This window comes from Garra rufa, chromosome 20 (assembly GCF_049309525.1).
Source record: "Garra rufa chromosome 20, GarRuf1.0, whole genome shotgun sequence".
NCBI classification, from domain to species: Eukaryota; Metazoa; Chordata; class Actinopteri; order Cypriniformes; family Cyprinidae; genus Garra; species Garra rufa.
Genome location: NC_133380.1, coordinates 32,154,205 through 32,181,827, shown reverse-complemented (window position 1 = coordinate 32,181,827; position 27,623 = coordinate 32,154,205). Strand labels below are relative to the sequence as shown.

The following is a 27,623-nucleotide window of genomic DNA, read 5'->3' as shown; positions in this document are numbered from 1 at the left end:
AAGTCCTGAAAATAACAGTTTCTTTAAATGAAATGCAAGTCTGATTTTTATTTTAGTATTACAAATAAACATAATCACATGAACATTCTTTATATTATATAGAGAATTCTTCTATTTCCCAATACAAAAGTCTCGGAAAATGACGTCTAAAATTTCCTCAGCACTGACTCTACCAGTGATCCTGCCCAGGCTGGTGAGACCCAAACGAAGTCCTTCAGCCGCCAGCACCAGATCCACATCCCTGTACTCATAGTACTGATGTAAAGCCTCCACGCTCTTCTGCAAGTGAGTCCGGTGGCGGGTCTGAGTCAGACTCGGGCTGCCGATCAGTGGGTCGCCACATCTGAACAGAAAGAGATATAAGACTTTATGAACGTGTCATATTTAGACAACAGACAAGGATATAGTACTGTATAACAGTGTCATAATTAGGTTTGCTCAAGTGATGCACCAAAATATAGCCAACTGAAAGTATTAAAAATAGTTCTGCAGGCCCAATATTATTGACCAAAGCAGTGACTTTTAATTCGATTTTTTTCGATGGCATGTTTTGAATGTGTCAGTTTCTAATTCGTGCACACAATGTGGAATAACTACAACAGATGAACATGTCAGCTGTGTGGACACTATTTTACTATTTATCATTTTAAAATGTATCCATACTGATATGGATTCTTAAATCTCAAGATCAATCTTTTAGTTTTAGGTGAACTATCCCTTTAAATAACATTTATTTTCAGTTTTCTGGGCAAAAACCAAGTATGAAGTTTTGATTTTAGCCCAGAATTTTCATTCCGGTGCATCACTTCTGTAGTATCTAAATAACGTATTTGAACGGGGTTGAGTATTTTCACTCACAGAGTCTTTAGTCTGTTCTGTAACATAGTCAGGAGATCCTCCAGGCCTTCTCTGGTGTGACATGACAAAAAATAAGCAGGAGGAACATCAGCAGCCTCCTCGAGGGCTGTTTGGATGCTGCGCTTGTGCTCGGCGGAGATGAGGTCACTTTTGTTGAGGATCAGGATGCACTCTCTCCTGTGAGATGAGTGCTCAAGGATACTCTTCAAGTGTCCACTGAGGAAGACAGGCACTCGCCGGGGCTCTGAAGGAAGCTGCGTCAAGTCCACGACCACAAGAGACAGATCGGCCTGCTCCACCCTGTGGGCAGCAGCGGAAGGTCGTTTCTTAAGCCTGTTTCCTGAGCCTGGTCAGCATCTTACAACCTTTAACCTCGTAGAAACAAAGTGGCCACTTCCTGACTATGCCATCTCTTTAGTAAATCACAGCATACGGTACAGGCAGAAAAATATTATTCACTGCAACACACAAACTGGCCTTTCGCATTTATAATGTTTGTGTTTCGTTGCATTAGATAAAATAAAACTTAAAAATGGTATCTGCAAATACATTTTTATAGAATTATTTTTGCAGAACCCCCCCTTTTTTCGATTTTAAAACTAAACAGTAATTTGATAAAAAAATAAACATAAAACATAATAACAATAAATAACAATATAGTAATATTTTATAGATCAATCACAATAAATAAAAATGTTTAATATGAATTGCGCTGTTTATGTATAACTGTTTTGTGATCTAATATTAATTTACTTTCGCCCACCATACCATATCACAAGGGTGAAAAAAAGAAAAAAAAACATGTCATTAAAGCATATTTAATTTTTTTATTTATATATGTGACCCTGGACCACAAAACCAGTCATAAGGTTAAATTTTACAAAACTGAGATGTATATATAATTTGAAAGCTCAGTAAATAAGCTTTCTATTGATGTATGGTTTGTTAGGATAGGAGAATATTTGGCCGAGATACGTCTGTTTGAAAATCTGGAATCTGAGGGTGCAAAAACATCTAAATCCTGAGAAAATCACCTTTAAAGTTGTCCAAATTAGGTTCTTAACAATGCATATTACTAATCAAAAATTACATTTCGATACATTTACAGTAGGAATTTTACAAAAAAATCTTCATGGAACATGATCTTTACTTAATTTCCTAATGATTTTTGGCATAAAAGAAAAATCAATAATTTTGACCCATGCAATGTGTTTTTGGCTATTGCTACAAACATACCCCAGCGACTTAAGACTGGTTTTGTGGTCCAGGGTCACATATATTAAAATGTAAAAAAAAAAAAAAGTTTTTTGGATTGAAAATTTAAAATATATAAAATGTTTTAATTAAATATTTATATATTTCAATTTTAAATTTCTTAATGTTTTAAATTTGGTTAATTTGAATTTGAATTGAATACATTTTTATATAATATAGTTGTATATGTTGCAACATTTACTTTTAACCTACAGAAATCAATCAAGTTTGATTTTTGGCTATTCATATTAAAAAGTTTTGGCACCTCTGGGCTAAATGATCCAAATTAATTTTTATTTATTTGATTAATCTTTTTTTTTGGTCTAAAGATTGATATGTTGCTCACTTGTAGTTGTAGCTATTGTAAAAAAAAAAAAAAAAAAAAAAAAAAAGTTTAAAAAATTAACGGTTAATATGCCAGAAATAAATAAATACAAATACTTATCTCTAATTTTCAGTCAATTTTGGTTTTTTGCCTTTAGAGGAACCATAACTAGAATAATCTCCCACCAGAATTAAAATATACTAAAAGTCATTGTGGTTTCTTAAAAAAAAAAAAAAAAAAAAAAATTGTTTGATTGTTGTCGAATGAAAATTGTGAATATTTATACACATTTTTAATGTTGTTTAGGTATTGATTTATTTTATTTTTTTTATACATCAACCTGCCCTGGGACTGCAGATAAAAATCACTACTCTAGCTAAATCTGGAATTTTCCAATCATTTGTATTTATTATTATTACGTATTTTCCCTGATTAAATAAATAAACATGAAAAACTGTCAATTTTTCTCAAGTTCAACTTTGACAACCATCTATTGTTTTTTTTAAACCTAACAAACTTCTTTTGTAACATTCTTTTAAAATGCACGCCACTTGTTATGAAATTTCGAAATAACAAAATAATTTTAGGTCATCATTAAAACTGCTGCCTCTTTTTCTGCAAACATGTAACTAAACTCTTTATATTATTGCATAACCTGCCTTGTTTATTCACTCGTGAAAAATATAACACACACCTATATCTAAATCTGTGAATAAACAGATCGTTTCCCCTCACACGGCACAATGTGTGGCAAAAATCTTGAGAGATATTTCCCCTCTGCAGGCCATTTTTAGGATGGCAATATTTTTCACTTTGAATTGTTTGCGCAAAAATGCCTCAGTGTTTATTCTACCTTGATTTTCCCACACGTGTCCGTAAATACATACCGCTGACGGGCGCGCCGGACGCCCTCCTGCTCCACGCTGTCTGTGGTGTCCCGTAGCCCTGCTGTGTCACTCAGCAGCACGGGATAGCCCCCGATGTCCAGCGGGACCTCCACCACATCCCTGGTGGTGCCGGCTGTGGGAGACACTATGGCAGCAGGACGCTGAGCTACAGAGTGACAGAAGACAATGAAATTAGTTCAGAAACAAACAAGTTCAACAAAGAATTGCAATACCTAAGCCTTCAACCCTTCTATTTTCATGCTACTAGTACCTTGTCCATTAAGGACTAATAGTTATTCTTTAGCTACTTCTATATATTCTTAAACTGCTCTTTAGCTACTCTTTAGCTTTTTAAAGATACTAGTACTCATTAACAAATACTGTAAATAATTAATTAGATACTGGTACTTATTATATAGATACTAGTACTAGTACTTTATTAGATAGTAGTACTTATTCATTAGATACAGGTATTTATTTCAACAATAAGTAACTATTTATTTCTAACTAGTATATGGCAAGCTGTTTTGACATTTAGGGACAGATTTACTAAGCTTGCACCAGCACAAACTGTCTTTTGGCATTAAAATAGAACACGCATTGACACAGTGGACACAGTTATTTTTGCGCCTAACCTTGTTGAATATGCATTTGTAGGAGTTTCTCCTTCAGACGCAAAATTTATAGGAGGAGAGTATTAAAATGAATCACGCAACACGATTTACTAACGTTTGCGCTTGTCAAATTACTGGTGTTTGTGCCGTTATTTAAACACCCAAAAAGAGCATGTTTTAACCCTTAAAAACCTAGAACATTTTTGGGGCACCTGATGCACCTGTACATTTATTTGTTTTTTTCAGACCTATTCTAGCAGTCAGCATCAATTGTCATATATCATTATAAACATAAGAACTTGAACGTTATGTGTAGCTAATTTAAAATTACAATTTTCCTTTTGTTTTCTCTAAAAGTTAGTGAATTTCCAGAATTTTAAGAAAAACGCTAGAAACAACTGGGTGTTTTTTACTGTTTAACCAAACAAAAATTCCTGAAGTTTGGATTTTTTTTTCTTTTTTTGTATTTAAGTGTTTTAAACTTCCAAATAAAGTTTTGTCTATATATAACATTCCCCAAGCACGTTATAGCCATTTATTACAATATTATTCTAGGTGCTTTTCAGTGAAAAACAGGCCTATTTAGGAAAATTCCATTGCTTTGTCCAATATGTCCTGCTGTTTCATCCTTGTTTTTGGTTTGTGTCATGTCAAAAGGGCTCTGTCGTGATTTCTGTGCTTTTTCAAAGAATGCTGTCATGCAAATGTGTTATTTTGCATTTGTTTTCATGCACACAGCACGCACTTCACTTTCACTTTGCGTTTGTTCAGATTTCCAAAGAAACATGCTAATTGGTGGTTCAAAAGACCAAAACCTATGTTTACTGGTTGAATAGATGACAGTTTGAACAAATCTGGGCACAGCTAAGCATCAACAATCGTTCCTGTGTGGCTCAGAGGACCCAAATGCATTGGTTTCATCTGATGAATCAGTGCTGAGGTAATGTGATGACAAAATCACGATCACTATGGAGCCTCTGAATACGCAATATCACTGAAAAGAGTAAACTCTGTACATTACAAGACTTTTTAAAGCATTCAAATTGGATTAGCGGTTCAAAAGTTATTAAACATTTAAGAACAATAGTTATTTTAGCCGCTTGCGCCTGTCTCGGTCTTCGAGTGTTAAAGTAGGTGGTAATTAGCGCTCATCTTGGTAGATTGCACTAGTCAGTATGGAAATGATCTGACTGAGTCTGTGTTCTTTAATGTGCAAATTGTCAGTAAATCACACAGAATTTTCCCATCCCATCACCAAGCAGCTTGGTGAGAAGGTGACAACAGTTGGTGCAATTTTTCGCAAATGGAAGAAACGCAAAATAACTGTCTATCTAGCTCAGTCTGGAACTTCATACAAGATCTCACCTCATGGAGTTTTAATGATCATGAGAAGAGTGAGGAATTAGCCCAGAACTACACGTCAATGATCTCAAGGCAACTGGGACCAAAGTCACCCAAACTCAAGCTCTTTGGCATAAACTCAACTTGCCGTTTTTTTTGGAGGAGCAGGAATGCTGCCTATGACCTAGAGTTGGGAGATGTTGACCAATTTGGCATCGTACGATGTCTAACGTGAAACATCGCGATGGACGATGGAATCGTCCGCGGGGGGTGGGGAGAGGGCGGGAGTACGGGATGGTTGTTGTTAAATAATTAATTCATAACGAATTAATAAATTGTAGCCTACCGTTTTGACCAGTGCTTAATTTGAGCCGGATTTTTAAAGATCCGGCATTAACAAGTACATTAGATCGTGACAGTGCGTGCGTGCATACGAGACATAGCAAGCGCGGGTTTATGTAGATGTATTTGGAGGATGTGTGTTAACATGTATTTTCGACCAGTCAGCTTTAAGTTCAAAATTGCTCTCATTGATTGCTTACTGCTTAACCCACTCTCTCCAAATGCATTTAATGAGCAGCGGAATGTTTAGAGAGAAAGTGTAATATCAGAAATAATACCAAATCAAGTGAAATATTATTATGTATTAACATTATAAACACTATAAATATAGCTATAAGTTAGTTACCCTGACTCCAAAACGAATCATCTAAATGTAACGGTATTCTGAACAGAACAGGAATGAAACATAATATATAAAGTTAAGAATCCAAAACAAAGCGAAACTAAAAATAGCAGGCGTTGGGCTCACGTACCTCTGTAATTCGGCCCAAATCCAAGTGTTTCCATATTCCCAATGCATTTGAATGATAAACTGTTATTTATAATGTATAGGCTTTGTATTGTACGTTTGTATTCTGATGGGGGAAAAAAATATTCGTTATGGTAAAACATGAAAAAGGCATATTTGGTGTAGTTTAATCTAATTTAGTTAAAATTATTTTTAAATTTTTCTGCTGTTTTTGTATGCCTCATTTATTAATGTAAACGAACTAGTTCATGTAATTCGTTTGGAGTTCACTGTAATTTATATTGTGATCGCTAACAACTTCCTTGTTATTATTTCCTCATAATAATAATAAAATAAGTAAAGAAAAAATTGAAAGCATGCATTTTCTGGCTATATAGTGTGATTCAGTGTGTGTTTTTCGCGTGCGGGTTGCTGCTGCGGCGGGGGCGGGGACGGGGCAGGGGTGGGGCGGAGGATCGCGATGCTGGCTCAGCATCGTGATGTCTATCGGCCATCGGCGATGGACGATGGCATCGTCTATCGACCCAACCCTACTATGACCCCAAGAACACCATCCCCACCGTCAAACATGGAGATGGAAACATCATGCTTTGGGGGTGTTTTTCTGCTAAGGGGACAGGACGACTGCACTGCATCAAAGGGACGATGGACGGGGCCATGTACCTTCAAATCTTGGGTGAGAACCTCCTTCCCTTAGCCAATGGGTTGTGGATGGGTATTCCAGCATGACAATGACCTAAAACACATGGCCAAGACAACAAAAGAGTGGCCCAAGAAAAAGCACATTAAGGTCCTGGAGTGGCCTAGCCAGTCTCCAGACCTTAATCCCAAAAAAAAGTCTGTGGAGGGAGCTGAAGGTTCAAGCTGCCAAATGTCAGCCTCGAAACCTTGATGACTTGGAGAGGATCTGCAAAGAGGAGTGCAGGAGACAAAATCCCTCTTGAGATTTGTGAAAACTGGTCTGACCTACTAAGTCATGAAGTCTGAAGTACTAAGTCATGTTTTGCGAAGGGGTCGAATAATTATTTCACTCATTAAAATACAAATCCATTTCTAAGTTTTTTTAATTGAGTTTTTCTGGATTATTTTGTTCTTTATTCTGTCTCTCACTGTTCAAATAAACCTACCATTAAAATTATAGACTGATCATTTCTTTGTCATTTCAAACGTACAAAATCAGCAGGGGATCAAATATTTTTTTCCCCTCACTGTACATTTTAAGGATTAAATGTTAAAACAGCTTGCCATACAGCAATGCACACATACTGCACTTCCAAGGACAATAAACTAGTTCACAATTTCATCTTTAAAGCCGAGATGTTGGGGGGCCCGTGAGACATGTTGTCCATCGACTCGGAACATTTAGTTCAGACTTCTGAGAAGTCTTTAATTTCTCAGGATGGAGGGCAAAGGTATTACCAAGGGAGATGCATGCGACTTTGAGAAAACCAAGATTTACTATATTTAAAATATGATGATTGCAAGCACACAAAAACAACACAAAGTTCACATCCTGAAACGTGGCATCTGACAGACCAGTGTTACAGTGATGGGCAAATAACATGCATGGGCAGGAACATATGCAATTTTTAGATGAGATAAGGAAACGTCTTCCTAAAAAATAGAGCTAAAAATAAAACTCTAAATGGGTGGGCAAAAAAACCCAAAAAAAACAAAGTTCACCACTTTTAAAGCGGGGTGAGTAAATGATGCATTTCCCTTTTTGGGGGGTGAACTATCCCTTTATAAAAAAAAGTCACATCCTCAGTTTATAAATCAATCCTGTGACCATTATAAAATCCTTAAAAACTGATTATGCAATTCTATCAAAATAAACATAATCCTTTCAGTAAGTGAATTCTGAAGTGACCAGGACAATATGCATCAACTGATGTCAACAAATGTGACATTGTAAAGTTTTATCCTTTACAATTCTGATCGATGCTGATCAATCGCGACATTCTGTGAATCTTTTATCTAGTGAATGCCGTCAATATTTTATATGCATTTAATTATTTGTCAGATACTTTGAATTAATGGTTTCTTTATAATATAAAATCACCAGAGTACAGTAACATTAAATGCTTTTATGATGTAAATATCTTTGGTCTTATTCTGAACAGCATGTTAGCCATGGAATTAAATATCTATGTAATAATAAATCACCTATAAATAACACTAAAATAAATACTTGAATAAGACAACTTCAGCAACTCTTGTCCTTTTGTCTTTTGTTGTCTGCTGCTGAACCGAAATAACTGCGCATATATCAACACAATAAACCGCTCTAAACCAGTGCTGCGCTTTGCAGTTTCCTTGAGCGGATGAAAGTTTGAAGAAAAGTTTCACTGTTGTTGCCATTCTGGTATAGTCTGGTATAAGAGTATATTTCCATATGTCCACTGGAAGGAAGAGGCCAGTTTCACTCAAGTGCTCTTTGTGTGAACTTCCTTTAAGAGTTTATATACCTTACCAATCCCAAAATCAACTAATTTTACATTTCTAAATCTTGTATTCTGCGAATCTCAATTTTTTTAATGCATAACAAATTCTCTAAATTCTTACTTTTTTTTTTTTTTTTTTTTAGTTTTAACTAAATTGACAAAATGCTTAATTAAATTACACTACACAGGAACTGACAGCAGAGCACAGCACTGCAAGCTGGACAGCAAACAATAACAGGCCTGATGAATGTGGGGTAATTCAGAGCAGGAAGTGCGGTGGTATCCAAACATCCCCTTCTGCTACTGGAGAGCTCAGAGGTCTGAGATAAACGTCATTAAAGGTCGTACGGTGTCACTTTATGAGTGTGCATGATAATATGTGCATTTATCACAAACATAGGACAATGTGACACTTTTGCCCCTAAAATCTGTTTAAACATTTATGGAAAAACATGGTATTCCCATATACAATGCACAACATAAATGAATACACGCCCTCTGAAACTTAACAAATTCAGCAATTACTCTTAACTAAGAATATAACATATTATAACATAGTATTCTAGCAAGTCTGCTTGATCAGTTACCAAGGAAGAATTTTTTAATTATTCAGGAAAATACAATTTTCTTATCAAAGTGACAAAATGTTTTGCTGCAAAAATTAGTACACCCTTTTGAAAGTTACAAGATAAAACTAAATAAGAATTTCTGGTGTAACTTTCAGACAATTTTTGATCAACAGGTAAATATGTTGAAACAAATCTGTTAAAGATGAGTAATTTCTTGACAATTAAAAGTGTTATATAGCCCACTGAATCATACCCACACGTAATCCTGACAACAATGAAACCACTTAGGACAGAACTGTCAGGAGATTTATTTCTTAGCATAAAAAAGCACAACAGTATAAGAGGAATAAAACATTATTGTTTTAAGTGTGAAAATATAGTAAAAGTAACACAGAAATGTAAAAAGAATGAGCTTCTGAATACTCAGATCTTCACTTTAAGCTTTCATTTAGTGATGAGTGAGTTTTTGCTAGAAAAAGAGCAGGAGAAATACTAAGAAAGAGTCTCAGAGCAAGCAAAAGCTATGAAAAGAATGACACTTTACTTTACAGAGTAAGATCAGCCTGCAGAAGTGAACGGTTGTTCATCCACACCAGAACTATCTACTGTAGACAAAGCACAACATACTCATTTAGCTTTTTTCAAGGCCCATATTTACCAAATACAGACTTCTGGGAATCTATACTGTGGTCTCAAGAGACCAAGTCAATCATTTCGGCTCTAACAGCATACATAATGTTATGGTGTTGCTAGAGGAGGAGTACAGTGAGAAGTGTCTGGTTCCCTCAGTGATGTTCAGTGGTAGTACAGCTTGTATATAGGGATGTATGAGTGCTAAAGGTGTGAGGGCAGGGCTCCGAGCTCCAGACTGCGACTAAAATGTCGCATTTGCGACCAAAAAATCGAAAATTGCGAGTTAAGAATCTTGACTTCACACACCACTGTGTGATGTGATACAAAAACCTGAAACTGAAGATGCTACCCTCTCCTAATTTCCTCTGTTGTTGGCCATTGGCGACCAAAAATATAAAAGTTTTTGCCGAGGTCGCCACTGGCGACTATATAAATTTACATGTTATGACTTAAAAAATGCGATCACATCTTTTGTTATGTTCACGTATTAAACTGATAGAATACACATCAAAGTTTTAGTTCAAAAAAGACTTTTAAGCAGTTCTCATCTCTGCCGAACAGTAGCGCTAATGACGCGCCTACTAAACGCAGCTCCAGTTGTGTACCATGAGAGAGAAAATGAAAAAATGAAGGAGACAAGCAAAGTAAAAGTGTAGACAAGCAGTGTCTATTTTGAGCACAGCCTGAACAAACTACAACAGGTAAAGCTGTCAGCTGTTTGTACAATAACAGTATCGTTAACAAAATGTCGTTTATAAACGATATACTATTCTTGCTATCAAGATCTTTTTCTATATGCTGTTCTATTAACGCGTGAACATCATATTATTTGTAGCGCACTTGCCGTCCAGTAATCGTATACGTTATGTGCTTTGTTACCTTTTAATAAACAAAGTATCAGCTTTAAAATGATGCCAAATTCATAACGAAATTCAAACAATAAATACGGTTTTGACGCTTTTTAATGCAGCAGGAGCGATCGCTTTAGCGCCTCTGTTCAAGCGACAAGTGACAAGTCTTTCTCTTCACTACTATAGTACGAAATGAACATGAATAGACTTTAAAAGGTACAAAAAGGTAAGGCTGTGCAATTAACCGAAATTCAGTTTCGTTTTCAGCTTCAAACGATCATGAAAACACCGTAATCGAGATGAAACGATTATTGCGCCCCATTCCGCCCACTTTCCAGTGGTGCGCTTTCGCTCCTCCTACGGTCAAATGAGATTTTGTCAAGTTTTATGTCAGTGTCATTATTCTAACGTTATTTTTATAACTTGTTATAAAATGAAAATTCCCTCAGCTAAAGAAAAAACTAACTGTCCAGTCCTGTCAGTCATATTGTGCTCTTTGCGCACACTCTTCAATTACACGTGCAAATTTACCATGGTAACAGACCTTATTAGTGCATTTGTGGGTGTTATTATAGCACAATTCTTAACACCTTACTTCGGACCTCACTAATTTTCAAACCCTGGTTACGGCCTTGCATGCAACAGTATATTGGATCCGTGTGGCGCTTAAAGCGGCAACAAATGATATTCCTTCTGCCGTCTCTGTGCTTAATATTAATAAAACGTAAAAATACAAAGAGAAAAATCACTGCTCTTGAAAGAAGGACTTTTGTAGTTTTAATAAGAAACAAAGCATGTTTTATTCTTACAGTGAAGACGCTGTTTTATTTTACATTCAGATAATTACATTCAAACTTTTTATCTGTTGTATTGCCATATTTGAATTAATCACTAATATAAAGTTTTGGACCTAGTCATAATCATGTTAAATAATCGTGATTATGATTTCTGCCATAATCGAGCAGCCCTACAAAAAGGTACAGGACAATTTACTTAAATGTCTGTAATCGCTCATTCAGTGTTTCAAACTGCGGAAAGCACAAACATTGTTAAAGGAGAACTCCGGTGTGATATTGACCTAAAGTGTATTGAATCATGATACCGAGTGTGAACGTACCTTGTATATTTCATCTCGGTTTGTGTCCAGCAGTCCGAAATCTGGGGTCAGTTAGCCGATGCTCACAACAGGCGGTCTATGAGAGTCAACAGGGCATCGGAAAAGCCATGTAAATAAATCACTGTTTTACGCCATTTACGAGGCACAAAGTAGCTCCACACTTCATTGGTAGACTTCCTAGGGCCCTGACATTTAAAACGAGACATTGAGAACTCAGAAAAAGCACCGGTAGTTTATTTACAAGTAGATTTATACAGACATCTTCCACCAGGAACAGAGCGGTGGCCGCTATCTTAAATGTAGTCACGATAAGTCGAGTGTCGAGCACGAAGGAAACTACAACCTGATACGTTGATAACCAGATAAATTCATTGGTGCTCCACACTCGATTTATCGTGACTAAGTTCAGGATGGCGGCGACCGGATTTTCTCTTCCAGGTACTGTCTGTATAAATCTTCTTGTAAATAAACTACCGGTGCTTTTTCTGAGTTCTCAATGTCTCGTTTTAAATGTCAGGGCCCTAGGAAGTCTACCGATGAAGTGTGGAGCTACTTTGTGCCTCGTAAATGGCGTAAAACAGTGATTTATTTACATGGCTTTTCCGATGCCCTGTTCACTCTCATAGACCGCCTGTTGTGAGCATCGGCTAACTGACCCCAGATTTCGGACAGCTGGACACAAACCGAGATGAAATATGCAAGGTACGTTCACACTCGGTATCATGATTCAATACACTTTAGGTCAATATCACACCGGAGTTCTCCTTTAATAACCATTCTGCGTCCATAAGCTCATCAGTCAGCTAAAAAAATAACTATGAAGAGGAGCATTTTGCTATATTTATGCATTATTGCATATTAATATTTATATTTAACCTGTCTGCATGATAAGAGAATGCAAGGAGATGAACTAAAGATGAACTTCAATACTTCCTATAAAAATTGCATTTTACTAATGAAGAAAAACCAACAGGATGTGTGAAAGACATATGACAATATTTATATATGCATTGAGAAGGAACCCAAACTACACTCAGTGGCCAAGTGATGCTTAAGGTCCATGATATTGCCAAAGATTCTGTGTAATAAACGATTCTTTGTGAGCGTATATAGTTTAATATTACCCAGGACATCTACAATGATAAAGTCATAAAAGCATGACAGAATGACTGAAATATGAAAGTGTGAAAAAAATAAAAAAATAAAACATGTTTATTCTGTGGCACCTAAAAAAATTATTTGGTGCCCAAGTTTGTTTCTTGTAGGAGCAAGTGGTTTCTTACTCAGTTTTTTTGTCTGGAGCCCTGGAGGAAGTATTGCTTTATCAATGCTATCATGAATTCACACACCACTGTGTGATGTGATACAAAAACCTGAAACTGAAGATGCTACCCTCTCCTAATTTCCTCCATTGTTGGCCATTTTTTCAACATGACAATGAAGCATTTAAGAAGGTTGTCCTCCAGGAGTGACAGATGGACAGATGTGACAATTTGTCCCAAAGTGCCATACTTAGAATTATGGAGGACATATTAAGTACTAGAATATTACACTTTGTTGAATCAAATCTAGGGTGTATTTATTTCTGCAATCCCTCATTTAAACAAAATGGTTATTTTACAGATATTAATGGAATATATTTCTCTGTTTTTATTAAGAATATGTTTAATACATTTCACTTTTGCCATCTTTCTATGAATTATATTAGTGATCATTAAGAAAATACATCTTTTTTTTTTTTTAATGTGTACACATTTATGCCCTGCACTGTATATAGAAACCTGATTTGGTGCAGTGTCCGAGTACTCCTTGACTAACTTGCCCAAATGAATAAAAATTATACTGTGAGAGAACGAAGAAGCAAATGGAACAGCAGAAAATATGGGGGGGAAAAAGAAATTTGTTTAAGATAACATTTTAACAGAATTAGAATTTGAATTAGTACTATGTATTTCATGTTATTGAATTTTAGGGGAAAAAAGTATTTAATTTGCTTAATATTTGTACCATTAATATTTGTCAAACTGTCACAAACTTTCTATCACAGCTTGCAGACACGGACGTATAAAGCTGGTTTAACCTTGACATTAAAAAGATTTTAAAAACCTTGGTAGTTTTTAACTGCTGGATACATCTGTTCTAATAGAGTCACGTACAGCTGGAAGAAACAATGCTAAATGCAAAAAAAAAAGTAAAATTCACCAAACAATATAATAGTGCATAGTTTTTAAGCAAATAATAATGCACTGGGGAGAACAAAACACTTCCCATATCCTTTACTCTGACATCAAAGGCTGTACAGCCAATAAAATCTTTCAGCACTTTCTCATCTGTTGTTTTGGTAGAAGTCAAATTACGCAGATGAACAAAACTATGCTAAACTGAAACTAAATACAATCTATACTAAAAGCGGGTTCACTTGCATCAAATATAAACAGTTCGTACTAACTATTGTGCTTTGTGCAGTGAATCAATAGATTTTAAATAAATAAAATAAATATATATAATTATGCATTATGTTAAACTGCTTTAAATTAAATTTTTTTCCACATCAATCTACATCTCATGCACCATAATGACAAAGCACGAAACAGGTCTGTAACAACTTTGCAAATTTATTAGAAATAAAAAACTGAAAAGATCCTGTTGCATAAGTATTCATACCCTTTTCTGGGACACTCGAAATTTAGCTCAGGAGCATTCATATTGCTTCTGGATGTTACTACACTTCGAGTGGAGTTAAAGTGTGCAAATTCATTTGAATGAGTATGATTTAGAAAGGTACACACCTCTCAGAAAAGGTCTAACAGCTGAAAATGCATATCAGAGCGAAAACCAAGTCCTGAGGTCAAGATAACTGCCTGTAGAGCTCAGTGACAGACTTGCATTAAGGAAATGAAAACATCTGCTGCATTGAAGGTTTACAGAAGCATGTAGCCTGCATTATCCATAATAGAAGACGATTGGAACAACTAGGACTCTAGAAAATGTCTGCCAGCCCCCATACAAGCTGACAGAGCTTGAGAGGTGAAAATGTGAGGCAAACAATGGCAGATTATTGCCAAATGCAGATGTGCAAAGCTTGTCACATCATACCCAAAAAGACTTGAGGCTGTAAAGGTGCTTCAACTATGTACTGAGTTAAGGGTATGAATACTTCTGCAATGTACTTATTTCAGTGTTTGATTTTTAATACATTTGTAAAATTTGCAAATCTGGTTTTTGCTTTGTCATTATTATGTTGTATGGAGTGTAAACTGATGTGGGGAAAAACTCATTTAAAGCAGTTTAACATAATGCTGCAACAAAACGAAATGTGAAAAAATGAAGGGGTATGAATACTTTTGCAAGGCACTGTATATATAATTTTTATTACATATATTTCTTTTTTTATATTCAATTAGGCACTAAGCCCGCTGGGTGTAGCCACTATTATATCTGTAGGCATTCTTTATTATAATTATTTTTGGCCAAAGGGAGTCTTTGGCAGCCCTATGAACAAAACATCAGAAGATGATGAAATTTGGCACGCTTGTAGTGACGGCCATGAATAGTGATCTGACCAACTTTGGGGTCTCTAGGACCAACTCTATAGCGCCACCACTGGTTCAAAAATACAAGAAACTTAGTATAACTGATTCCTCTCTTCATGCTCACCACATTTATTAGCTCACATTAAGACTTCACCCATTACAGTAGTGGCCATTTTGAAAAGTACAGTATTCTGTTTTTTTGCTACTCCTCCTTGGAAATTGATCCAATTCTTCCCAAAATTGGCTTAGATGATCTTTGGACTGAGCTGCACAGAAATGATGTTGTGTTGTGGGTTTGAGTTTGAGTAAAATTGTGTGTAATCCAGATCAGCATTGTACAAATCTGTATTGCTCCTGGATTTTTATCCATGTTGCGTTCATTTTTATTTGAACTTCTGTTTATTCTTAGTTCATTCTCGCCAATAACTATGAACCGGCTGTTTTCATGTTCATTCAATTTTCTGCTGGTTTTGTTCTTCCTGCTCTTCCGGCCCCATATTCGCTGCTTGCAGCTATATTTAATAATATGATAATATGCTGCTTTTGGTTCACCACACACACACACAATATCAAGTGTATAATTCAGGTCCTGAAGCAAAACCAGCTAAGAACCACTAGTCTTTACTAAGCAAGGATTTAGTTCGACACTTGCTAAACACAAACACATTATATTTGGTATGTCAGATTTAGCATAATTGATTATTTCACATAGATAGTAGGTCTGATCTTACTGAGCATGTTGAGTAGGCTGCTCTTGCCCGCATTGGTGCTTCCAGCGATGACCACCTGAACACCGCTGCGCAGACGCTCTCCTCTCCTCTGATCCAAAAGATGATTTTCTATATCAGTCTGCAGCTGCCGAACAGCTGTGTCCACTGCAATAGACGAAACACACAGTTCAATGCACTGAAAAACAACATCCAGTTTAATGGCAATTTTACATTTTATAAATTGAAATTCAATGTTTTTTAAAAAGTTACATAGAGATCCTTAGATGTCCATGTCAAAATGATCATAAAAATATTATATATTATTTTATAACATATTATTTTTCCGCTATTACTGACATAAATCTTGTTATAAAACATCAGTCTGTTTCATAACTACCAAATATTCATTTATTTTTAGAATTTAGCCTTTTAAATATAGTAAACTAGTTTTTTTTTAATGTAAAAAAAATATATACCTAAATGCTAAACTTGTTTTATTACAGTCTTGGACAGGTCAATGATTAGAAACAATGTTAATTATGATACATTATGTGAAGTGTCAGATTTAAAAAAAGAAAAAAAACTAGTTTGTTTAAAGGGGTCATCGGATGCAAAACTAACTTTTACATGTTGTTTGAACATTAATGTGTGTTAGCAGTTTGTGTACACAACCACCCTACAACGATAAAAATCCACCCAGTGGTATTTTTTTAATCTTTAAATAATATCCCCTTTTTAAAAAAATCAGGTCATTCTCAGCTTCTTGTTGGTGTGACGAAACACAGTTGATTGACATGAGCGCCTTATCTTAGCCCCACCCTCACCGAGCTGAAACAGTCCGAATACGATCGCCATTGTGTGACTCAGGTGCAGAGGAAGACTCTAACTGAGCGATTGAGGTGTTCTATTGTTGGATGTAATAATGAACATAGAAGTCGTCATTTACTCCTGACATCTGAGCCGCTTAATAGGCAGAGGACAACAAAATTTTCATTTTTTAAAAGGAAAGCACCGATCCCGATCTACATATGCATCTATGTTCGTGTGAATCATTCGTGATGCAGCTTCACCCACAGCAGAAGCGAGTATAAGGGTTTTTTATGCATCTTTGCAAATGGCCTTTCTTAATAATGTGCTTGTTGGCAAGTTTCGTCGATAAACGCGGCTAAAGTAAACATTACAGCTCCTAATCCAGCAGAGAGGGGCGGGGCGAGCAGAGCTAATTTGCATTTAAAGCGCCCATGCAATAAAATGAGCTGATATTTTGCAGAGCTAATTTTGACAAGGTAAAAGGGTGTTTTTATTACACTACTATTGAGAATTTTTAACCAAAGTACATTATAGACTTTTCATTAAGACCCTAAAGAATCATACAAACTTGTGGAAAATGGGCATCCGATGACCCCTTTAAAATAAAATTAAAACAAACGACCTCATCTTTTTAAATACAGCCACACAACTGTAATTATAATATAACTTTAATTCAGTTGGCCTTTTTCAAGCATTTGTTTAAATGGCCAAACCTGAGAAAATGGTGCTATATGGTGGAAAAACAGTAAAAAAAAATTAAAAACATTAGAAATTTTGAAGCCTTGCCAACAGAATGAAAATCTATTAAGAAAGAATGCATGACTTTATGCGCAAATCGCACTGGGATTAATCATTTTTAATGTGTTATAATGAGAACATTTTTGGTATATAAATATTTTTGGCCTAGTATAAAAAAGATTTATAAAAAAAAATGAGGGTAAAATATTAAAATTCCAATAAAAATACAAAATTATTGCAAATGCTGTTTGCAATAATTTGCTGGTTCAATAACAGAACAGCTTTGACTTTAAAAGACAAGGCTAAAAAAGTATTTGCACTTCGTACTGAACATATACAAACTGACAGTGCTTTGACACACTAGAAGTGTGTCAGTGGGGGGGAAGCACTATTTTTCATGACCTCTATTTGTGACTTTACATCCCACTGTAACTCTCAGAGGAAGGAGATGGTCTGTGACAGACTTGTTCCTTGACGCACAATGAAATCCCTCAATTCTCCAGAGAAAAAGACTCGAATGTACATATAATACCCAAACATCTAAATAAATTTGGACAAAAGATGGAAGGGGCATTAAATGTACATGCTGTATTCTTCAGGCACAACGACAACGTCTCTCATTTGCCTCTCAATGGCCTCTCAATGCAACTTTTCGTGTTTTTGACTTGTTTCAACAGCTGCTGTTGTTTCTCTGAGATCCAAACTAACAGGAAAGTCTCAAAATGATTGTGGAAATGAATCAGTGATGATAGCGATCCATCTGTAGAGACATACCGTCATTTAACACTCCATCCTCTACGAGTTCATCCTCACTGAAGTCGATGAATGCCTCTACGTGCGCCAAGCACTGTATTGACAACACACACACAAATACCACAACTTAGGCATATTTCCACAGAATGTAGTTTTAAACTTGGGCAACAGTTCAAAAAACTAGCTGGATATTTAACATTAATGTAAAGTTAATGTTGGTTAACTACCATCTGAAAGATTGGGGAAAGGAAATGACTATGTTTACACAGCAAGAAGACACATTCGGTTGATTATAAGTAAAAGTAAAGACGTTTACACTGTCACAAAAAAAAGATCCTATTTTAAATACACCACCAGTAAGATTTGTATTGTTTTTTAAAGAGGTCTCTTCTGCTCACCAAGCCTGCATTGATTTGATCAAAAATACAGCAAAAGTAAAATATATTTTTACTATTTAAACTAACTGCTTTCTGTTTAAATATATTTTAAAATGTAATTTTTTCCTGTGATCAAAGCTACATCATTACTCCGGTCTTCAGTGTCACATGATCCTTAAGAAATCATTCTAATATGCTGATTTGCTGCTCAAAAACATTTTTTTATTATTATTATTATCAATATATAAAACAGCTGAGTACATTTTTAGGATTCTTTGATGAATAGAAAGATCGAAAGATCAACATTTATCTGAAATAAAAAGCTGGAAAGAAAGTATAGAAATGAATACTTTTATTTAGCAAGGATGCTTTAAATTGATCAAAAGTGATGATAAAGACATTTATAATGTTACAAAAGATTTCTATTTCAGATAAATGCTGCTCTTCCGAACTTTCTATTCGTCAAAGAAACTTGAAAAAAATTCTACTCAGCTGCTTTCAACATAAAAATAATAATAAATGTTTTTGAGCAGCAAATCAGAATATTAGAATGATTTCTGAAGGATCATGTGACATTGAAGACTAGAGTAATGATGCTGAAAATTCAGCTTTGGTTTCAGGAATTAATTACATGTTAAAATATATTCAAATAGTAACCCGTTATTTTAAATTGCAATAATATTTCACAATATTAATGTTTTTACTTTATTTTCGATCAGCCTTGATAAGCATAAGAGACTTATTTTAAAAACATTATCTTGCTGATTAAACATTTAAACTGCAGTGTAAATTCTAGCCATAATATTTCTAGTTTCTACTGTATGTCTTTTTCGTTCCTGAATGAATCATTATTTTTGAACAAAATGGTTGAGTGAGTAATTCAGTGACTCTGTACCAACTAGCATATCAGTCTTGGAAAACCAAACCAATCCAATTTGAGGACAAGAACATATTGTTTCAGTTAGTTTTCAACCTAATTTATTTGAAACGTTTGAGAAACTATCATGGAGATTAGGACATCTTTGCATTTTTTTTTTTCAGCTGCATAAGGTCCTCGTTTAAAGTGAGATGATCATCCAGCATAATTTGAGAATGATCCAAATAGTATATGTGACCCTGGACCACAAAACCTGTCATAAGGGTACATTTTTTAAAACTGAGATTTATTCATCATCATCATGTATGATTTAGACGGATGGGACAATATGTGGTAGAGATACAACTATTTGGAAATCTAGAATCAGGAGTGCCCAAAAATCTAAATACTGAAAGAATCGCCTTTAAAGTTGTCCAAATTAAGTTCTTAGTAATGCATATTACTAATCAAAAATTTACCTTTGATATATTTACAGTAGAAAATGTACAAAATATCTTCATGGAACTTCATGGTTTTGTGGACCCTAACCAGTCCTAACTTTTTTTTCTTAAATCCTTGGTGCTCATTACCAAAAACCTGCATCCAGGAGTCTTTACACCAACCATTAGCCAACATCACATTGGGTCCTGAGGGCTCTGGCTGCTTGGCGCACACCCTACTCAGGATGTCCTGTCTCCTGCTCTCTGCTCCTCACTGACTCAAGCAATCAGCACGCTCCACACACAAACAATAGATGGACACCATCCGAGATAGAGAGACTAGACTGGCCAGTATAGCAGTAAATTCTGGAATTATTTAAATTAAAAAACAATAACCTCTCATTTGAACACACTTATGAGAAGTGTTCTATTGGCTTGTACAGTAAATCACATTAACAGCCCATTCAGAAGGAAAACACTTTTCCCTGTGACTAACAGCACATGTCAGCACAACAGTTAATGGAAGTTGGAGATTACGGGTTATACAGTCGTAAATATGGATTTATTCTTAAACAAACGCATTGATTTGCTTTAGAAGGCCTTTATTAACCCTCTGTAGTCATGTGGAGTACTTTTTATGACGGACGGATGCACTTTATTTGACTTCAAAATCTCAACACCCATTTACTGCCATTATAAAGTTTGAAAAAGCCTGGACATTTTTTAATATAACTCCGACTGCATTCATCTGAAAGAAAAAAGGCATATACACCTAGAATAGCTTGAGCATGAGTAAATCATCTTTCGCTGAACTACCCCTTCAAGGTGTTCTGCTCACTAAACACAAGTTTTTTGTTTGTTTCACTGATTCCCATCATTAGGAAAGCATCAAACACGTACACCTCTTAACAATTCCCACAATATGCATGTGTATAGCATCTGTCAGGAATTTCCTGTTCCCATTACTGATAAACATGTTAAAGCAATTTAGGTTGCTGCTGCAATATTTTTGTAACACAAAGGCGGCTAGAAAACAATGTTAATAAGTGGGCCAGGCAAAAGTATATGGCCATAAGGAAGTTCTAAACACATGTGATATTCAGAATCAATCCTTTACTCACTCGTTTAAGCCGTACACTCCAGTCTTGGTAAATGCGGCCCAGGTCTCCTGCCATTTGTCGGAGAGCCTGTCGCCTCTGTGCTTCTGTCTCTGCGTGGATCAGGTCACCCAGACCCTCTACTTCAGTAAGGTCCAGTTTTCCAGCATAAAACGCCCGTCGGGTAAACTCACCCGCTTCCGCAGGCCGCAGACCCCGCAAACTCCCTGAAACACACACAAAATAAGCTATCTTTAAAATAAAATTCACTTTACCACGTTACCATTTAGAAACATTTACATTTTACCCTATATCTTCAGAAAAAGACTATAAGTTATTAAAGTACTTTTTCCCATAAAAGGAGAAATGAATAAGTAAATACTTCAGCTCGTGAAATAAAAGCTAGCCATTTCCAAGGACAAAACAAATGCTGCCATCTAGTGTTAAAATGCTGATTCAATTTGCTAAATAAATTCCTGATAACACAAATGTGATATATTTCTGAACAATCTTAGATCTCTCTCACACATACCAAGTGCTTGTAAGACTCCACTAATGACAGCAGGACCCCCATGAATGTGAAACTCTGCACTGTCCTCTCCTGTGAAACTACCAGGACCTGAAAGAGTAAAAAGAGTGAAATGTGTCACGCCAGAATTAATACATAATTGCGATACTGCTGTAACTGTAAATTCAATATAAAGTACCAGTAAGTATCAGTATGGATATTTATGGACAAAATAAATACTAGAACTGAATAGCATTGTTTTTAACCTTCTATTTATACAAAACAAAAACAGCAGTTTCTACAAAAATATGATTAAGCACAACCATTTTCAACATTAATCCTAAGAAATGTATCTTGAGCAGCAAATCAGCATATTACAATGAATTTTTATTTATAAAAATGACTCAAAAGTTTACATACACTTGATACTTAATACCGTGTTGTTACCTAAATGATCCACAGCTGTGTTTTTTTGTTTAGTGATAGTTGTTCATGAGTCCCTTGTTTGTCCTGAGCAGTTAAACTGCCTGCTCTTCTTCAGAAAAATCGTTCAGGTCCCACAAATTCTTTGGGTTTTCAGCATTTTTATGTATTTGAACCCTTTCCAACAATGACTGTTTGATTTTGAGATCCATCTTTTCACACTGAGGACAACTGAAGGACTCATATGCAACTATTACAGAAGGTTTACACACTCACTGATGCTCACAATGCATTACAAGCTGAGGGTGAAAACTTCTGAACAGAATGAAGATGTGTACAGTTTTCTTATATTGCCTAAATATCTTTTTTTCTTCATTTAGTACTGCCCTTCAGAAGCTAACTTCAGAAGATACTTCCATGTTTCCCAGAAGATAAAACTTGTTAAATTTGTTAAATGAATGCATCATGTTTCCTTTCTTCAGTGAGTGTTTGAATCTTGTGTGTGTGTGTGTGTGTGTGTGTGTGTGTGTGTGTGTGTGTGTTAGCTTAAGGGATTATGACTTTGCACAATCTTAAAATAAATTACACTACTTAAACCTATGTTTCAACAACAACATTAAAACATTTATCTCATGTCCTGGAGTATAGATCTGATCCTGGTCTTGATCAACCTATACGTGAATTTTTGTTATAAAGCGTGAGAGTATTGTTATTATTTTATCAGAGCAATTAGTTTTTTAATTTTTGTAGAAAAAGTTGAATACGCCTCAAACTTGCAAATTAGCCTTGGACAACAATTCGCAGTCACTCTGCGATTCTAAATTCTATTTTTTTTCCCTTTTTAATTAATTATTTGACCAAAAAAATGACATGATAAAGCTGCTCTCATATCATAATGCATCAGAATTTTTCATTATTTCTCTCTCTTTTCTACTTTTTAATTATTTATTTGACAAAAAAGACACCTAATAAATCTACTAAATGCATAAATATTTAAAATTAATTACATTTCTGCTTATCAAATGGTCTGCTGTCTTACAAAGTTATAACGTCTGAGTGGAGACCCTAAATAAAATTCTGCTAAAGCGCTTACAAATTAGAAAAATTTATTTACCTAATGTATTCATTGACCGGCAGTGAATACATTGTAAAATGTATTCACTACCAGTCAAACGTTTTGGAACAGTAGGATTTTTAACGCATTTATTTAATCCAAAGTACTACAAAAACATTTTTTTAATTTCATTTAAAATAACTGTTTTATATTTGAATATATGTTAAAATGTATTTTATTCCTGGGTTTCCAAAACTGATATTTTAGCATCATTACTCCAGTCATGTGGTCCTTCAGAAATCATTCTAATATTCTGATTTGCTGCTCAGAAAACTTTAATTATGTTGAAATCAGCTGAGTAGAATTCTTTCAGGTTTCTTTGATGACTAGAAAGTTCAGAAGAACAGCATTCATTTTTGTAACATTATAAATGTCTTTATCAGCACTTTTGATCAATTTAAAGCATCCTTGCTAAATAAAAGTATTCATTTCCATAATTTCTTTTCTCCCAAAAAATAAAGAAAATGAATGGTACCGTGCATAATGTGCTTTTTATTTCAGATATCTATCTTTGGATCTTTCTATTTATTAAAGGATCCTGAAAAAAATTTACTCAGCTGTTTTAAATATTGATAATAATAATAACAATAATGCAAATTAGAATGATTTCTGAAGGATCATGTATGAAGAGTGGAGTACTGATGCTGAAAATGTAGCTTTGCATCACAGGAATTAATTAAATTTTAAAATATATTAACCCTTATGCAGTCTTCGGTGGATTTCTGGACCCTGAATGGCGTTCGCTAAAATTAAAAAAAATGTTCCCTTTGTCCAAATGGTATGAGACTTTGTAAATCCGTCAACACTATCTTGATCTACAAATAAAAAATTAAATTGGAATGATAGCTTGATTTTATGTTAGTGTGAAAAAAATACTCACGTTCGTGGTCTTTGGGGTCTCTGGACCCCAGGCAACAAAATGCAATTTTTGTTATAAAATAATAGTTAAAAATAAAAAAAATGTTATTTTCCTGTTTATTAATGTTTTTACTCCTCATGTGTGCAGTTTTTGGAGGATTTAGGATATTTTTTAAATATATATAAATTAATAAATACATATTTTTTTTATAGGTTTGTACACAAAAACAGCTTTTTTTGTAAAATTCCCTTTCATAAAAACCCCACGTCTAACTTTCATTCATGGGGATAAAATGGATAATTTCACATAGTTCAGTGTAAGATTTTTGCCCATCTTTTGGAAAATCCAGTTTTAAACGTAAAAAAAATACTTTTACCAGTAGGTGGCTGCAGAGCTCCACTATATGCTTTTTGCTACTTGACCACCTGAAAGATATCTTTTCACAAGTTTTTTTCAGTTGAGTTCATATCTACATATCATGAAACACACAGGACTACATTTGGAGACCATAAAAACTGCTCTCTTATAATTTGTCAAATAAAAAAAAAAAAAGATGTTGTTGTTTCATTCTTATGTTCATGTTGTGTACTGCTACTCAATATGTAATAGAACTGGTTATGTTTCCGTACAAAAAATGCTTAACTTTGTCAAAAAGTATTTTTTATTGTAATAATTGTGATTTCATAATATGTAGATATGAACTCAACTGAAAAAAAACTTGTGAAAAGATATCTTATTGTTGGTCAAAAAGCAATTAGTTAATACTTAATAATAGTGCTCTGCAGCCATCTAGTGGTAAAAGTTATATTTTTTTTACTTTTAAAACTGCATGGGCAAAAATCTTACACTAAACCATATCAAATTATCCATGTTATCCTCATGAATGAAAGTTTAAAATGTGGGTATTTTATAAAGTGAATTTTACATAAAAAGCTGTTTTTGCATATAAACCTATTAAAAACATATATTTATTTAATAATTTATATATATATTTAAAAATAGCATAAAAACTGCGAAAACTGCACAAATGTGGAGTAAAAACATTAATAAACAGGAAAAACATTTTTTCGGGTTTTTTTTAACTATTATTTTGTTACAAAATGTAAGTTTTGTTGCCTGGGGTCTCTAGAGACCCCAAAGACCATGAGTGTGATTCCAAAACGAAGACTGCATAATAGAAAGCACTTATTTTAAATAGTAAAAATATTTCAAATGTTACTGTTTTGCTGTACTTTAGATTAAATAAATGCAGGCTTGGTGAGCAAAAGAGACTTAAAAAAAACTTTAAAATCTTACCGTTCAAAAACTTTTTTGACTGGTAGTGTACACAACAAAAAGATTTAAAGCTATTATAATCGATCCTTTCAGACAATGCAATTTATGTCGCCTTTTTAACAGTCACCATAGGATGTCACATGAAGAAAAAAACGGGCTATTCTCTATATAAAACTAGTTATCAGACCTGGAAACCACAGGACCAGCCCGCGGTCCAGCAGCTCTTTGGTCTGCGGGTGTGTGATGCTGCGGAGGCTGGCTGTTCGAGCAGCGGGGAGACCTCGGGTCAGACTGCGGACAGCGAGCGCTGATTCCGGACCACTGACCCGAACCACCGCCACCCCACACCTGCCCTGACCCGACGACAAGGCGAAGATAGTATCATCCTCCGACCCGACAGAACACAACAGCCTTTTCACTGGAAGAGATCTGTCAGACACAAAGCAGTCATTTTTACTGTGTGTGTTAACTAACCTTATTATAATAGAAACCTAAACGAGTAAGTTATAAACAAATGCAAGAGACCTTATAGCACTTATGAGAGCCGCGCTTCTTCTCCAACAACTAAAGTTAATAAAGTGCATGTTAATAACTTGATTACAGGATTAATGTGTCAATAGCCTGGGTGAAGCATTATTATTAACACTGCTGTCACAAACGGTAGCGCTCCACGTGAGTTTAGGTCAGTTATTTTTCTAGGCGGTTTGTTATTGATTCTGTTCAGGCGATTTCATTGGTCCGCGTCGTAACACGTTGGAGCAAAGGTGGTTATTATTCGTCAGCTTCACTGTCAATCAAACAAAAGTCTTTCCCCTTGTGCGCACTACAATTCTGTCCGTGTGACACTAGTGACGGAAACCCTCATTTGACTTCTCAAATATTGAGAATTATGTTGTAGTGTTAAATTGTTATTCTTTTTAATGTTATAAATGTGTTTTTCAGTTTTTTGATTCAGTTGTGGTAATGAGACCATTTGAAAATGTGTTGTGACGTTTACCGAAAATATACACTACAAATATACTACCAGTCAAATTTAAATATTTTTAATGTTTTTTTTTAAGAAGTCTCTTCTGCTCACCAAGCCTGCATTTATTTGATCCAAAGTACAGCAAAAACAGTAAAATTAGTAGAAATATTTTTACTGTTTAAAATAACTGCTTTTTATTTGAATATTTTTTAAATGTATCTATTTTTTCTGATTTCAAAGCTGAATTTTTAGCATCATTACAGTTACATGATCCTTCAGAAATCATTCTAATATTCTGATTTGCTGCTCAAAAACATTTATTAGTATTATTATTATGTTGAAAAACTTTTGATCAATTTAAAGCATCCTTGCTAAATAAAAGTATTAATTTCTATACAAAAATTATAATGACTCCAAGCTTTTTATTTCAGATAAATGCTGATCTTTGGATGTTTCTATTCATCAAAGAATCCTGAGGGGGAAAAAAGGCACTCGACTGTTTTAAATATTCATAATAATAATAAAAAATGTTTCTTAAACAGCGAATCAGCATACTGTGACACTGAAGACTGGAGTAACAATGCTGAAAATTTTTGATGACAGGAATAAATTACATTTTTAAAATATATTTAAACAGAATGCAGTTCTTTTAAATAGTAAACATATTTTACAATATTACTGCTTTTGCTGTATTTTGAATCAAATAAATGCAGGCTTGGTGAGCAGAAGAAACTTCTTTAACAAACATTCAAAATCTTACTGTGCAAAAACTTTTGACTGGTAGTGTATGCTTAGTGCACAAGTGTTTTATTACACATTTATTTATTAATTTATTTATTTAACTTTAAATGCAAAACTTAAACAAATCTAGTTAAATAGTATTATAAATAACCATTTAAACAGAAATTATATTTTAGACTGCATGGAAATAATTATTCTTGACTGTAGTTCTGGATTATGGAAAAAACCACCCTGTATGCCTTCAATTGTGCTCTTTTGTTCAGAGAGGGGTATAATAGATCATCTTCATAGTTAAGCCATGCTGAAATATTCAGCTGGGAAGATATTTTTTGCATTTATTAATAAATAATACCCTGCTTCATCCTTTTCGGACAGACTGTGTCTCATTTTAGTCCCGCAGAAATGCAGAAAAAGAAATATATTCACAAATACACTTTTTTGAACATTTATGGACAGATTAACTAAGTATGTAATCAATGATGCAATTAATAGCAGTTTTACTGTAAATTATGGGTAATAGGATATTTAAATACTTTGGCAGTCAAACAGCAAACAGCATTTGTAATTGGTTTATAATCATTTTGCATGCAATTTTTATGAACTCATTTTAACTGGGAGACTATGCAATATTCATACTAATATGAATTTGTCACCTTGCGGGACTATTTAAACTTAGTGCCGGGCATCAATTAATCGTGAGTAATCACATCCAAAATAA

General features: G+C 34.6%; 1 protein-coding gene across 1 annotated transcript; it reads right to left on the bottom strand.

Annotated features, from left to right (window-relative positions):
- Nucleotides 1-18: 18 nt before the first annotated feature.
- On the bottom strand, nt 19-25,885 carry gtpbp3 (GTP binding protein 3, mitochondrial). Its single transcript, XM_073826041.1, has 9 exons — nt 25,723-25,885; nt 25,385-25,626; nt 21,551-21,637; nt 21,043-21,245; nt 18,270-18,342; nt 15,969-16,112; nt 3,325-3,490; nt 859-1,158; nt 19-343 (listed from the first exon to the last, which is right to left on the bottom strand). Exons 1-9 carry the CDS (start codon nt 25,779-25,781, stop codon nt 112-114), a joined length of 1,506 nt encoding a protein of 501 aa, XP_073682142.1. The 5' UTR covers nt 25,782-25,885; the 3' UTR covers nt 19-111.
- Nucleotides 25,886-27,623: the final 1,738 nt, after the last annotated feature.